This window comes from Euleptes europaea, chromosome 1 (genome assembly GCF_029931775.1).
Source record: "Euleptes europaea isolate rEulEur1 chromosome 1, rEulEur1.hap1, whole genome shotgun sequence".
Classification (NCBI taxonomy): Eukaryota; Metazoa; Chordata; class Lepidosauria; order Squamata; family Sphaerodactylidae; genus Euleptes; species Euleptes europaea.
In genome coordinates this window covers 113,278,512-113,294,218 of record NC_079312.1, presented here as the reverse complement: position 1 = coordinate 113,294,218, position 15,707 = coordinate 113,278,512, and the positions used below count along the sequence as shown (strand labels likewise).

General features: G+C 43.3%; 1 protein-coding gene across 1 annotated transcript in view; it reads right to left on the bottom strand.

Annotated features, from left to right (window-relative positions):
- Window positions 1-2,770: 2,770 nt before the first annotated feature.
- Window positions 2,771-15,707, bottom strand: part of ATP10B (ATPase phospholipid transporting 10B (putative)) — a 79,857-nt gene continuing 66,920 nt past the window's right edge. The window contains exons 18-22 of the mRNA XM_056847969.1: window positions 13,010-13,210; window positions 9,524-9,604; window positions 9,128-9,232; window positions 8,355-8,542; window positions 2,771-3,251 (exon numbers count right to left, since the gene is read on the bottom strand). Coding sequence (XP_056703947.1) covers window positions 2,771-3,251; window positions 8,355-8,542; window positions 9,128-9,232; window positions 9,524-9,604; window positions 13,010-13,210 — 1,056 coding nt within the window. The remainder of the gene's footprint in view (window positions 3,252-8,354; window positions 8,543-9,127; window positions 9,233-9,523; window positions 9,605-13,009; window positions 13,211-15,707) is intronic.

Genomic DNA, 15,707 nt, shown 5'->3' with positions numbered 1-15,707 from the left:
ATCTCCCTCTCTGTGTCACTTCTATATGGAGACCTGATGTTGAGCCAGCAGTTTGCTCAAGGCCACCTATTAAGACAGACTGGCTCACTCCACCTCTATTGTAGGTCTTAAAACTGGCCACCATGTCTCTGCAAATTGGCTTTGGGAGTGGGGAAGAGCTGCAAGGGAAATACGATGGGCAACAAAAGGGATATTTCGTCCTTCCCCTGCCTGTCGTATGAGGAAAGGTTGAAGAAGCTGGGTATGTTTAGTCTGGAGAGGGGATGACTGAGAGGTGATATGATAACCATCTTCAGGTACTTGAAGGGCTGTCATAGAGAGGATGGTGCGGAGTGGTTTTGTGTTGCCCCAGAAGGTTGGACCAGAACCAATGGGTTGAAATTAAATCAAAAGAATTTTCAGCTAAACATTAGGAAGAACTTCCTGACAGTAAGAGCAGTTCCTCAGTGGAACAGGCTTCCTTGGGAGGTGGTGGGCTCTCCTTTTTAGAGGTTTTTAAGCAGAGGCTAGATGGCCATCTGACAGCAACGCTATCTTAGGCAGATCATGAGAGGGAGGGCCGGAAGGGTTGCACCAGTGTTTGGCTCTCGTGGCCCTTTCTCACATGCCCAGGGTAAGGCCAATTGCCACTTTGGAGTCAGGAAGGAATTTTCCTCCAGCCCAAATTGGCCAGGAGGGTTTTTGTTGCCATCTTCTGGGCATGGGGGTGTATGTATGGGGCGGGGGGGGGGGAGGTGTTGTGAATTTCCTGCATTGTGCAAGGTGTTGGACTAGATGTCCCTGGAGGTCTGTTCCAACTCTACGATTCTATGCCATTTACCCCCTCCCAGCAGTAATTAACAAAACAGAGTGGGCAGCCTGGGGTCCGAGCCACAAGGTAGAAGCAGCATGTGATGATTCACCTTAAATTTATGAATGGTAGTGGATTAAAACCCACACTCTGATAGTAATTTACTTGAACACATGAACACATGAAGCTGCCTTATACTGAACCAGACCATCAAAGTGCATCAAAGTCAGTATTGTCTACTCATACTGGCAGCGGCTCTCCAGGGTCTCAGGTGGAGGTCTTCCACATCACTTATTTGCCTAGTCCTTTTAACTGGAGATGCCAGGGATTGAATCTTGGACCTTCTGCATGCCAAGCAGGTGCTCTACCACTGTGCCAGGCCCTCTCCCTACTTCTTCATTCCTCTGGCCCAGGCAATGCCATTTCTAGGTAGGCAATAATCTATAAAGTCAGTCAAAGTAGAACAGTGGGTAGCCGTGTTAGTCTGTCTGAAGTAGTAGAAAAGGGCAAGAGTCCAGTAGCACCTTAAAGACTAACAAAAATATTTTCTGGTAGGGTATGAGCTTTCGTGAGCCACAGCTCACTTCTTCAGATACAGCTAGATTCTAGCTGTATCTGAAGAAGTGAGCTGTGGCTCACGAAAGCTCATACCCTACCAGAAAATATTTTTGTTAGTCTTTAAGGTGCTACTGGACTCTTGCCATTTTCTACTAAAGTAGAACAGGAGGGTTTAAGCCTGTTCTGCCTCATTGACTTGTATGGAGCTAAACTAGCTTAAATCCCAGTGTAGTTGCTTAGCTGCTCTGGCTTAAACCAGTATTATTATCCTGATCTTAAGCACACCTTCTTGGAACATAGTTCCTTTGAAATCAACAGTGCCTATATCCAAGCGGAAGTGTTTCAGATTCGGGTGTCGATTACACAAACCACACAGATGGGGATCTGCAAAAGTCAGAAGCTGTTGTGTATTATAATAATTTATTATAAAAAAAGTTCTTAAAAAAAGTCTTCAAACATGGACGATGACTTGCAAAGTGTCCAGGCTAATGAGTTCAGTGCAGTGAGTTCATTCTGGCCCTTAAACCTGACAATCTTTGTGTAAGCGTTGCAACCTGAAGCAATTCCTATAACCTATTGCTACCATAATAAATTGTTTCATGATTGAATTGGAGCTACACATCTATTAATCTGCTAGCCAGGCTACAGGGGATAAGTAGCGAGACTAGGGGGTGATTCAGAAGACAGAACATGAGCTGGAAAAAGAAAAGAAAATGATCTTCTTCAGGAGATGTTGTTGGTTTCCAAGCAGAGGCCATTTATGCTTGGTAATTAGCAGCGCATTCCGGGCTGAATTGCCCCGCATATTTTTTTGAGTTTTTCATGGTGAACCGTCATTTAGGAAGTGACTGCGAAGCCAGCACATACCTGCTTCGTATTACTTAAGAGCCCCTTTAACGCGACCCTTTGTGTAAGCTCCGCCCTTGCAGTGAAGAATGCCCTCAAAGAAACATGCAAAATCACAGCTGTGCGTTAGCTATGCAACCTGTGATCGCTAATGGCTAATGGCTATGCAAACAAGGAGCCGGCAAGTGTGTGTTGGGGGTGGAATTTCTCCTTTTGCATCGGGACCGTGAATAGTCATTTTAAAGGTCGCATTTTTTTAAAAAGCTTTGAGCGAGCTTCAAAACCGACCCTGCATAAATGGCCAGAGTCCGTTTCACATTGATTTGGGAATGCTCACACAACTTTTCTCCCTCCACATAAGTGTATACTTGCTTACTTGAGGTATGTCAGACTGTGAAGAGAAGAAGCGTTGCTCCAATATGCTGGTGAAATCATGTTGTATGTCACTATCTAGAAGCCTTTGCCATTTAATGTAAATAGAAATTCTGTTTTCCCTCTGCTTCCTCCTTCCACTACATGGGAAGGAAAGAATGTTCAGAGACACGACTCCTTTTTAAATCTGAAGTTCAAGCTCTCTCATAGAGTCACCGCACTCACAGATCTCCGATGGCTCCTTCGAACAGAACTTCCAGTATCGCTGGGAAGGCAGCCAGAAAAGGGTTTTGCGGTCAGACGTTGCCCGAGAGAAGCTTCTGTGGAAAGGAAACTGGCAGCCCCAGCCTCCTCCTCTGCCCAACTTCTGGTGTGGTCACTGCTTTCTGTATTTGGCATCCATTCTCCTAGTATATCCTGCTCTGAGGAGTAGAGATTCTGACAGCCACCATTCTCATAACGTGCTATTCCTGCTTCTGCATGATCGAATATCGACATGCCCACATTTGCAATGGGTTGGGTAAGTTCATTACTAGCGGGTGTTGATGCGGTTGATGTGGCTTGTTTCCTCGATTTCCATTTCTGTATTTCCTGGTCCTGTTGTTCCTTAGGGAGCTTATCCAGGTATTGGGCTTTGAGAATGGGAGAAACTTGGAAGGATCCTTGCACAGTCATGATAAGGTACCTTAGGAAAGGGAAAAGAATTTATTAGTCATCTGACAAACGTCTGCGCTCACCCTTTCTGCAGCTGTCTGATGGGGAGATACAATGCTTGCTGTTAAGGAAGAATTACCCAACTTTGTTCAACTTCAGGAATTTTTTTAGAAAGAATAGTCTGGGTCCATCTCACAATAGCTGCCACTATGGGTGGGGCTAGGGTTGCCAACTCGGGCTTGGGAAATCCCTGGAGATTTGGTGGTAGTACATGGAGAGGGTGGAGTTTGGGGAAGTGACAGAGCTTAGAAGGGAAGTGATAGCATTGGGTCCACCCTCTGAAACTGCCATTTTCACAAGGGAACTGATCACTGGAAATCCCTTGAAATTTCAGTAGAACTTCAGGCCCCACCTGGAAGTTGCTAACCTCAGGTCAGACCAAATCACACAATGGCTGCCACAGGGGAAGGAGCCAATCACAGCTCTGAAAGGCTCCACATAGAAAACCTTTCATTGTGCCAGCTCTTCAAGCTTTCTGGCTGAACTCCTACACATGAAGCCAGCTGGGTGACCATGGGCTAGTCACAGTTCTCTCTGAACTCTCTCAGACCCACCTCCCTCACAAGGTGTCTGTTGTCGGGAGAAGAAGGGAAGGAGATTGTAAGCCGGTTTGATTCTCCTTATAAAAAGGTCGAGAAAGTCATAATATAAAAACCAACTCTTCTTCTTAACTAGAGATGGTAGGAGACTGAACTACATACAAAGCTGCTGAGCTGCAGGTCCTTCTCATGAGTTTCACAGGTTCAGATCCTAAGTATTCTTCACTTCCTATTGGGTGTGGAGTGGGAGCACACATGAGTTCATTTACTTAGCATCAAACTACTTTAGCACTCTGTGGCCTGATGTTCAAAGCTCTCTACCTACACGACATGGCAGAGGACAAATTTGAATTTGTGGCTTCCTGGCTCACCCTCTTGCAGACTGATCCTATGGGCAGTAAGTCTCACTGAGTGCAATGAAGCTTACTCCCAAATAAGTACTTGTAGGATAGTTCCCTTCTTAGCCACTGCACTAAAGTAGAACAGAAGGAAACCAGGAGAGAGATAGAGGCAGAGAGATCTACAGGGAGAAAGCATGCATGAATGTGCATTCAGTTTATTTGAAGAGATGTGGTTGGCAACCTTCTCCCTAAACCCCAGACTCAGAGGGAGTGACTCATTTATCAAGGATGTGTTTCTTCACACAACGCATAGTTAAATTGTGGAACTCCCTGCCCCTGGATGAGGTGATGGCTGCCAACTTGGAAGGCTTTAAGAGGGAAGTGGACATGTTCATGGAGGAGAGGAGTATTCATGTCTATGAGTCAAAATGGATACTAATCATGAGGCATAGCTATTCTCTACAGCGTCAGAGGCACATGCCTATTATATTAGGTGCTGTGGAACATAGGCAGGATGCTGCTGCAGTCGTATGTTTGGGGGCTTCCTAGAGGCACCTGGTTGGCCACTGTGTGAACAGACTGCCTGACTTGATGGGCCTTGCTCTGATCCACCATGGCTTTTGTTATGTTCTTATGTTCTTAAGGAAAGATATTCTGCATTTGCCCAGAGGAACACACCCCTCCCCATCTCTAAAGGTGTAGTCCCATCCTAAAAACCCTACACAACCACAGCAGAACTGTGTTCATGGTGGTTTTGATGGTGGGAATCTGAAGATCATCTGGCACATTTCCCACCTTAGTAATGGTGGGAATTTGTATGGACCAGCTGTTCATAGCCTTTACCTACTACTTCCACCTCAGGTAGCCAACTTGGTTTGAAGCTAGCTGCACTGCAGAAAGAAGTATCCTAATTCTATCTCGGTGGCTACAGACTGTATGGACTTTCATAGCTCAATTGTAAATGTGATAACTCGGAAATCAGCCTCCCCCCCCCCCCCGTTCAATGGGCTTATGTCCTAGTAAATGTGCCACTGGCAAAACCAAATTACAGAATCTCCATCTCTCCTGATAGACTTTTTTGGCACTTGAAAATACATTTAGCATCACTTATTCTAGTGTGGCCCTTTTGAAGAAACTCTGTCCGCATCTTTGTCACACCAGACGAATGGGTGGTAGCCCACAAAAGTTTATGCTACGAAAACATTTCACCCATCCTTGCCTTGCAAAGTGCATTTGGATCTGACCAAGGCACTGGCTAGACCTTGTTTTAACACAATATCCTGAGAAGCAGAAAGGAAAACAACCAAGGATAGCAGGTTAACCCGAAATGGGCAAAGGTCAGCCCTAGCTAAACTACAGAGCTGGGCCATGGTTGCAAATTGTCCTGTGGTGCTAACAGCCTTACGAGCCAATTTTCAGCACAGATTGAGCGGGCCTGTGGCCAAATTTGAAAGTAACATCATTTGCTACTATGCATGTTGATGGCTGTTCTGTGTAAAAACTGGTTCATTAGACTATTGCCAGATCTTGTGCTGGCTTGTCTATTTAGACTTTAGACTCTTGGTGGGGAATTTTTTTTACACCCTTCAGTTTTACAGCTCCAATAGAATTCTTTTTTGGTTTGCCTTGTAGTCTGTATCTGCTGTTATTAAAGCACTTAAAAGTTCCGAAGTAAACCAAAGTTTAGCCTTATTCCTACTTCTCTGTCTGCAATGGGTAAGATGGGTTGGAGCCTATCAACTCTTCTGCTGGATCAACAGAGGAAAGGTCCCTTTTGACCTCCAAAAAAGGCTATGGCAGGGATCACTGGACACAAATCCATGTGGGATGGGGCTACAGTGATGGAGGGAACTGGACAAGATCCCCTTTCCTCCTCCTCGTGTCAGTAGATAGCAACCTAGTATCTTACCATTCTTCAGAAGAGCTGGATTTCAGCTCCTATCTCTCCCCCCCCCTCACTGAAGATTACAGTGGGGGTAGATTGCAGCCCAACACTCTTTCTCTGGGATAGGGCAGAAGGGAAACCAAATGCAGCCAAATCTGTAGTAGGATCTTCCACTTGGGCTGTCTTCCATACATTCCAAGTAAACAAATGGCAGATGGAAAATTGTGAGAGCCATGATGGACCTCATACAGCTCATGCATGCTCTACTCATGTTCTACTTCCATACTATAGAGACTCCTGAGTAGCCCATTCTGAACAATTATTTGCCAGCAGAGGAAGTGATTTCTCATTCTGCACAGAAAGAAACCATAAGGAGCACAATGCTATAGAAACAAAGTATAATGTTCTCATGAAGCTGCCCTCTAGTCATGGGAACAATCTACTTGAACAGAATGGAGATTCTACCTGTTGGCCCTACAAACAATGGGGAGGGGGGGGGAGGCACTTTACCTCTGCTTGGCTTCCAAGGCCTGTTTGACAGCTGGGAAATGTTTCAAGACCTGAAAGCTAGCTACCTCATTCTGGGTTACCACACTTTGTATTCCCAGCAATGTATAAAGAGTTTGAAAATGTTATAAAAAACATTGCTTTAAAAGGGTTTTTGGATACCACGGCTTATAAATGGTTGAAAGACGTCTCCACAGCTAAAGGGGCCAAACAAAGTGCGAACAGTATTTTTTATAACATTTTCACACTCTTAATACATCGGTGGGAATACACAGAAAGTGCAAACAGTATTTTTTATAACATTTTCAAACTCTTAATACATTGCTGGGAATACAAGTGTGGTAACCCCCCATATTCTAGCTCTGGAGCGGAAAGCACAGAAAACACATTTCTTTGAAATGCTCAAAGGTTGCCTCCCAAAGACCTGTATCACACAGCACAATAACAAAGTGTTTCTATTTTAGTGAAGGCACATAGACTGTGTTCCCCTGAACAGAAAAACTTGTGGCCACATGAAAGAGTGTGGTTGTCAGGGGATTTAGGCGTCCCTTCTAGAGTTAGTCAAAAATCACAAGAGAGTGGCAGATTGGGAGAAAGAAGAAACAGCATATTAATGCCAAGTTTGCATGGAGCTTTGTCTGGGAAGCAAGGGTGCAAGCTGCATATTTAACTTTCACTGTACATGTGCTTCTGTCCCTGTTGGAATGGCAGATGGGGAAAACCACAAAGCCAGAAGATGTGCCTTCCTTCAGCACTATCCCAGAAGAAGCATTTTCCCTCTGTGTATCAGTTTCCTTTGGAGAGAATCTTCCTGAATTCCTGGCCCTTAAAGACGGATGTCTCTTTCCAGTAATACAACTTAAGTTTACTCCATCTTGACTGAAGTATGATTACAACAATAAACACAGTAAATAGCATCAAACTTTAAACTTAATTCATAGTAGAAATATAATTCATTAGTTAATAAGTAACACCGTAACTATTCAGTCAAAGTCAGAGAAGTCATTTCCATACATGGATGGTGATCTGTATTATCTTATTATCTTATATATTGACTAGTTTTGCATTTAGTATTGTATCTTTTATCTTTTAACGAGCAATAATATGTTTATTATTATATGTTTACTATGTTATCTTTAAAGGAGACTTTGACTTGTGTCCTTCTATATCATTTGTAGTAATCTCAGTTTCTATTATAATTTGTACATGTTTTGGCTGAGAAATCAGTCTTTTAAAAATATTTTTAGTATATATTTTTAAAAAAGACGGATGTTTCAGATACTATTCCTGCCTGTTCCCCAGAACCACAGTTACCTCAGGAAATATTCCAGGTCAGAAGAGAACCCCAAGTCAGTATTCTGGGAGGACCAGTGGCCAACTCACTACGGAGACTGTGATGCTACTTTGAAGTAGCCAGACCAAGTGCAAATGTAGGTTGTGAATGGTCCTTGCCACAGATGGGGAATGGGCCACTGTGAGAAGTAGTAGTTGAGGACTTGGATCAATAATCTGATTCCCAATTTAAATATGATGCCAGATGTGTAAGATCACTTGGCTAGGAAGCGAATGTATTGTTTAAACTCTGTCACATGGATTATGCTTGTATCGTTAGCCTGCTAGGAATCTGTGGCCTGGGGAGCCATCACACTGCATGCTCATGCTGCATATATATTTCCTACACTCCTAGCATCATGCTTAAATGGGTCTGGAGGACTTCATTCACAAAGAGATCATCTGGGGAATCTACCTACAGATCAGAGACACGTATCACAATACAAAGGAATGGAGGCAACTGTTCAAACCTTGGTAGAAGCGCTACAGTTGGGGTGATGAGGCATATAAGATAAAAAATGGGATTTGAGAATTGCATCTCCATAATCCAATACGGATTGGTGGGATGGTTGCAGATGATACAGGCAGCATTGTAGATGATTGAGAAAATAAAGTAAAGCAGTATGCTCCCAATGATTGTTATCCCATGGAACAGTGTCTGTGAACAGAAGTGACAAAAATAGCAATTACAACAACAACCCAAATTAAATTTCATAGCCGGTGCAAGATGGCAGCGAATGCGTCATTGTCAATGTTGGTTCAAAAGCAAGACTGAACGCAAACTGCACAAAATATGGCTCTGCTTCTGATGGTCTTTGTGCCACAAGTCCCTAAGACATTTCTAGGATGTGAGGGCACTGAGAGTGTGTAGGAAGATAGTGACCTCTTTTCTGAGGTATTTCAGGGATAAACCTCAGGGTTCAGCAGCAGGGGTCGAGTGGCCCTTTAATTTACCAGGAAGGCCCCCTGTGGTGTTGGCGGCATTACAAGGGGCACCTGGGTTGGGTTCAGGCTAGGGTTACCAACCTCAAGATGGGCCTGAAGTCCTCTGGGAATTACAATAGATCTGAAGACTACAGATCAGTTTCCCTGCAGAAGGTTTATTTTCAGAGGAATTCTATACTGCTTATTTATTTGCATTCTCTGTGGTATTCTGCTACTGTAGTATGGAGAAATAATAGCAATCACCATTTCTAAAAGCAGGTAAAGCTACCATAACCAGTCAAGAACTTCATATACATACCCAAGTTTTAACTTCTAAGGCTTGGTGAAATAGAATGGTGAAGAGGGAGACGGTGTTGACGGTTGTCCCAAATGTGAAAACACCAATATCAGAATCAAAATACACCTAGAAAGCAGAAGCAACCATAGACATACTGAGATGACTACACATGATTTTGCCTTCATAAAAGACAGTGGCTCGGATCTAAAGTATTGTCAGCATAATGAAAGTCACCTAATGACACTTTCCCATCTCACTCATGAACAGGGTGAAATGGAGGGGCTACAATGGGATGGGGCAATTGGCAACACCTCTCTCTTACAACAGAAGTGCCGTTCTGCTAGCATAAATGCTATTACACTGGCTGAAGAGTACCTCTGCATCTAATCCAATTTAGGAAATGCCTTAAATACTTACTAGATAAGGGACAAAGAAGCAGATGAGACTCTGGTAGAAAGCCTCCAAAATGGCAACACAAAATGTCAGCGGCTTGTATATCTGTAAGCAAATTATGACACAGAGAGAACAGTGATTTTCAAAGGACCTGTGCCATTTAACATTATTGGCATTTCACAACTCATCATCATTATGAGGGCATCCTGATCTTCTCACTCCTATTTCAACAAGCCCCTTCCAAAGGACTGAAGGAGTAGGTACAATGCTCTTTTTATGTGGCCACATTTATTTATATACATAATTTATAGACTGCCTTTCTCATAGGGAGTCAAGGTGGATTACACGTAGGGAGTCAGTACAATCAACAAAACAGGACATTCAATAATTAATGCATTCGGGTATTAGAAGTATGGAACCACCAGAAACAGAAGAATAGCGTAAGTATTAACATGACACATTAAGCGGTACAGAAATTACATAATAAGATCCTATTTACAATACGCAATTCACAGTAGTATTAGGAGCCCCGTGGCTCAGAGTGGTAAGCTGCATTACTGCAGTCCAAGCTCTGCTCACAACCTGAGTTCGATCCCAACGGAAGTTGGTTTCAGGTAGCCGGCTCAAGGTTGACTCAGCCTTCCATCCTTCCGAGGTCAGTAAAATGAGTACCCAGCTTGCTGGGGGTAAAGGGAAGATGACTGGGGAAGGCAATGGCAAACCACCCCGTAAACAAAGTCTGCCTAGTAAACGTCGGGATGTGACGTCACCCCATGGGTCAGGAATGACCCGGTGCTTGCACAGGGGACCTTTACCTTTACACACAGTAGTAAAGCCCAGAAGTCCCAATCATTTATCCAAGTACATTTGTGAAACTATTTTACTCGTGAAGAATAGCCTTCTTGAATAGTTCAGTTTTGCATAGTTTGCAGAAGGCATTTGGATATGGATGTTATTTACTGATACCTGACAATGTGGGATTGGATCAGGGCTGCTACGGAAACTGTGGCAAAGCAGACTTGAGGAGTCTGCATATTCAACAACCTCTATCCTACCATTACAACTACCGTTACTAAGATTTATTTCATGCCAACAGGGTACTAAGTTCTGCACAGTAAGATCTATTACCCATGGTTATGTAAATGCTCTGCTCATAATCTGATTTTTCTTGCCGAGTAAGTAATAAATGATCATTTAGCACCAAGCAGCCCAGAGGTCAGCAGTTAGGTTGACCAGAGGGACTGACCAGGGCATGGCACGGGGAGCAAGGGTCAAGCCCTTGCTCCCCTACTTACATGCCACCACTAGAATATTACATCAGGCTGATGTTGAAAGGCTGAGACCAGTCCGGGGAGGGAGAAGCTATTTGTTCCCTTCACAGAAGAAGAGTTGGTTTTTATATGCCGACTTTCTCTACCACTTAAGGAAGAATCAAACCGGCTTACAAGCACCTTCCCTTCCCCACAACAGGCACCCTGTGAGGTAGGTGGGGCTGAGAGAGTGTGACTAGCCCAAGGTCACCCAGCTGGCTTCATGTGGAGGAGTGGGGAAACCAACCCAATTCACCAGATTAGCCTCCACTGCTCATGTGGAGGAGTGGGGAATCAAACCTGTTTCTCCAGATCAAAGTCCACCGCTCCAAACCACCGCTCCTAACCACTGCACCACGCTGGCTCTCTGTCCTAGGTTCTGCATTTCTGCCTCCTTTCCTCCAACTTCAAGAGGTAGCACAGTCATTTGAAAGAAGGGCAGTTGGCCCATCAGCACCCACGCCCCTGTGCCACCCATGCCTCCACTCACTCTTCTAACCTAACAAATGTCCCTGTAGTGCAGGCACCCTGTGGGACTCAAGTCTTACACGTAGGAGCAGGCAGGAGGCAAAAACTGCGAGCCCTATTTGTATACCTGTTCAAGTGAACAAGATATGTTTGGATGCAGAAAGTTCCATTTCTGCCATCTCCAATGGGCTTTGCAGATGCTGGGGAAGAACGTTCTCTTCCTGAGACCCCGGAGACCCCCCGCTCCAGGTAGTAGCTAGAGACCCCCCGCTATTACAACTGAAATCCAGCCAACAGAGATCAGTTCACCTGGAGAAAATGGCTGATTTGCCAATTGGATTCTATGGCATTGAAGTCCCTCCCTTCCCCAAACCCCACCCTCCTCAGGTATTTCCCAACCCAGAGCTGGCAAAACTATGTTCACTGGAGCCTCAGAGTGATAGGCCTTGACTTCCATTTTAGAGATAAATCAAATTGCACATTGATTGTTACTGCATCTTTCTCATCTTTAAGATGGTAGTTCAGCATGCTGCATACTCTGTGAAGGGAGTAACAGTTTTAATCCCCTCATGAAGACTACACTGAGTAGAAAAGGGCAAAAAGTTTCATTTTACCGGCAACAGCAGAAGTGAGCATTGCACCAACTGGTAAATCATCTTTGTATCAGAACAGTGTTGGACACAGATCTGGGAAATTGGTATTCAGGACTCCATTCAGACATAAACTTGATGAGTTGGCTTTGAACAGGTGATGGTCTGAGTTGCAGGTTCCCCATGTGTAAAATGGGTGTATTGTAAGGGCAAGGGAAGGAAGGATTGTAAAGAGCTTTGCATACTGCAAGTACTATATGTATGAAAACGATAACAACAAAAGTTAAAACTGAAACGTACAATAGACGTTATAACTGAAATGTAGAATAAAACAATTCGCTTTCTAAAAAGCCACTGATTATTTCATTGTTCTGTTAAAATCTTTGGATCTCATTGCGTTGCTTCTCTCAGTACCAGGCAAGCCACCCAAATGGTATACTTTTATAAGTAGCTGAGATACAACTACAAAGTGAATAGGGTTGCCAGGTCCCTCTTTGGGAGGTTTTTGGGGTGGAGCCTGAGGGCGGGGTTTGGGGAGGGACTTCAATGCCATAGAGTCCAATTGGCAAAGCGGCCATTTTCTCCAGGTGAACTGATCTCGGCTGGAGATCAGTTGTAACAGCAGGAGATCTCTAGCTACTACCTGGAGGTTGGCAACCCTAACAGTGAAGATTATTTCTTCTGTGCTTGTTTTAACTCAGATCAACCTTGGCAAAGTCTATTTGGGCTGGAGGAAGGGCCCATGAAGATTAATGGAAGGGCACCCTGGAGGAAGCTGCTTAACCCCCCCCCCCAGTAACTTCTGAGCTCAAAACCACTTCTTTTTCACCTATTGGTTGAAAGACATGGCTTCCCAGAGGGCAAACAGTTAAGGAGTCTCTCCCCCCATTTCTTTTTCCTGTCCAGAAATGCTTTGGGTTAAAAAAACAAAACAAAAACAGAAGAAAGAATCACGAAACTCCAAATAATGTATACTTTGAGCCTTAGGCTAGCCTTGTGAGACCCCTTTATAAAGCCACCGACAAAGCCAGATGTCCATGATGTCTATTTTATGAAGTGCATTTCACATCGGGATAATTACAAAGGTCGTGATTTCAGGCTTGCAGAAGCCCATAAAACACACTTGAACAAGAAAGGTATACCTCTGAGTTTTGTCCGCTCTTGTATAGCTCAGGCAAACTTAATAGAATTTCTGCAGAAATATCTTTATCCAGGACTCCAGAAAGGATGGGTGGCACAGAAGTGAAAAACATATTGAAAAAGATCATTTGCCAGTAGTCTATCATGGAGGCCCCCGAGAAAGCACAGAAAAATTGGTACCAGAAGAGCAGGTTGACGTAGGCCTGGTGGGAATATGTTAAAAGGCAATGTTTGTAATATTCAGGATATTATTTGCATGCCCATGCATAATTCATATGTGCTCTTTGAACAGCTTGGTCCTAAGAACTTCAAATGAGCAAAACCTCAAGTATTTGGCCTTGACTGAACTTTCTGATTAGACTGCAGGGGTACTCATCCTTTACCTGCAAACGTGTAAAACTGTTACCATTTTTAAAAGTGAAAAGAAGCTTTGGAAAAGGGGAATTTAAGGTGGAGTAGCAGGGGAAGAGTGACTGACCCTTTCATTGTCTGCAGTTCTAATTGGTCTCCCACATGGCTCCCCCCCATTTTACAAATGTACTTGACCTAGTTTTTCCAAGTCTTTGATGGTAAAAGCTATGCAAGGGATTTAGAATGAGGAAACAGTCCCTCAACATTGTTTCTCCATTCAAATTTCCCTTTCCTGCATTTTTTAAAAGTAGAATTGGGGCTCAGTTACATACATTTGCATGCAATGTGTGGTTAGCCTCTATGTATCTTTAAGCCACAAATAACCACCTATTTGATATTCCAAAAACATGAGTTGCTTTCACAATTAAAAAACCCCCCTGACACCTATATTTTGATGTCATTCCAATCAAATCACAAAACAAAATCACAAAATCACACAAGGTTGGAAGAGACCACAAGGGCCATCCAGTCCAACCCCCTGCCATGCAGGATCCCACAATCAAAGTGTTCCCGACAGATGGCCATCCAACCTCAGCTTAAAGACCTCCAAAGATGGGGACTCCCCCCCCCCCCGGCAGCACATTCCACATGATGTATGATGGAAAGTTAACATTTTATGTTTTTACAAACCTCACATTTATTAGCAAAACAAACATGATGGATGATGGAAAGTTAACATTTTATGTTTTTACAAACCTCACCTTTATTAGCAAAACAAACCTCACCTTTATTAGCAAAAGTGTACAGATATTACAGATGTTTATATTATGAACATGGAAGAGTAATAATAAAACTGAAGATAAAGCAATCTGTTTTTTAAAAATGTAGGACAGGCTAGATTCCCTGATGGACAGCCGGTATGGCAAAAATGTTAGGAACTTTTATAGAAAAATGGCAGACTGAAGCCAGCAATGGATATACTGAAGATCCTACTGAAAATCCATATTTAAGGGTGCATTTATTTGATACTACTGGATTATATGAATTAAGTGTCCATGTGCTAGAGATGCAACATTTAGGGGGTAAAGAAAAACCCATGTTCCTGCAATTTACCCAGCATTAAGTGCATCTACAAGATACACATTAGAAAGAAAAAAGCATCTCAGCATTAATCCTGAAAGTAGCCACTGGAGTAAAATGTGACTTGGATTTCCAAAATTGACTGACAGGGAATAAAAAGCACGAATTAACTTTATAAAGGTGACACACGTTTTCCTTTGAAGTCTGGCTGTTTCGTCACGCTTTACCACACCTAGGCTTTGGATTTCCTAAAGAAGCCACATTGAATGTTAGAAATGTAGTACTTAAGAATGGAGGTGTGTGTAAAGGAGCTGATTACTGTTGTTGCTAATTGCTAGCATGAGGCTCTCATCAAATTAAACGTACTGGCAGGCTTTTCAGCCTAACCCAGAGCCAACTCCCATTTTAAACGGTTATAATTTATCATTCTATATGCAGAAGCATAGCCAAGATTAAACAAACAACTGTCAGGGTATCTTTAAAAAAAGGGAATCATCAAATAGAGGTAATTTTTGGTGGGTTTTTTTGAAAATGCAAATGAGCCTGTTTAGCCAGTCCAGGGTCAGTCTGTTTTATCTTGCCTTTTTTTTATTGAATGGTTGTTTATGATTTAAGGTTTTTATTTGGATTTCATAAAATGCCTGGAGTGGGTTCCTAATCAAGTAGAATATAAATCTACAGATTATCAGAAAGGGCATTATTCTCATTTTTTGTTAAAAAAATAGAAGGACTTTTATTGTTTCGGAAAGTCATTTTGGAAATATTGGAAGAATGTTCCCGGCAATGCCTGTCCCAGCTTTCCTATACAAATGGATAATTTTGCAAGTGCCTCCCCTGGGATGCAGCAAGAGTGGGGAGAGAAAGAGAGACAGAAAGGGCCCCCGGCTGGTACATGACTCATCAGCACTATAAACTTGAAATGGCCATTATTTTCATTGAGAAGATCTAGCCTCCAAACCCCGAAGGCCAGGTCTCCTCCCACTGAAAATAATGGCCCTTTCAAGTTTAAAGGGCAGATGTGCCACTGAACACCTCTCTGTGGCCTTTTATGCAGGGATGTTTCCCCGTGGTCACCCCTGCCGACTGCGTCGGGGCTTCCTTTTGATTATGCATGCCTTTCCCCGACCATCAGAGATTGCTTCGCTCTCCCTGTACGTTTTGCCCAGGTTTTCCAGAAGCTGTTTTAGCTAGAATTTGGAAAATGTACGCAAAATGCATGGGGAGAGCGAGGTGACCTCTGATGGACAGAAAAGGCATACATAATCAAAA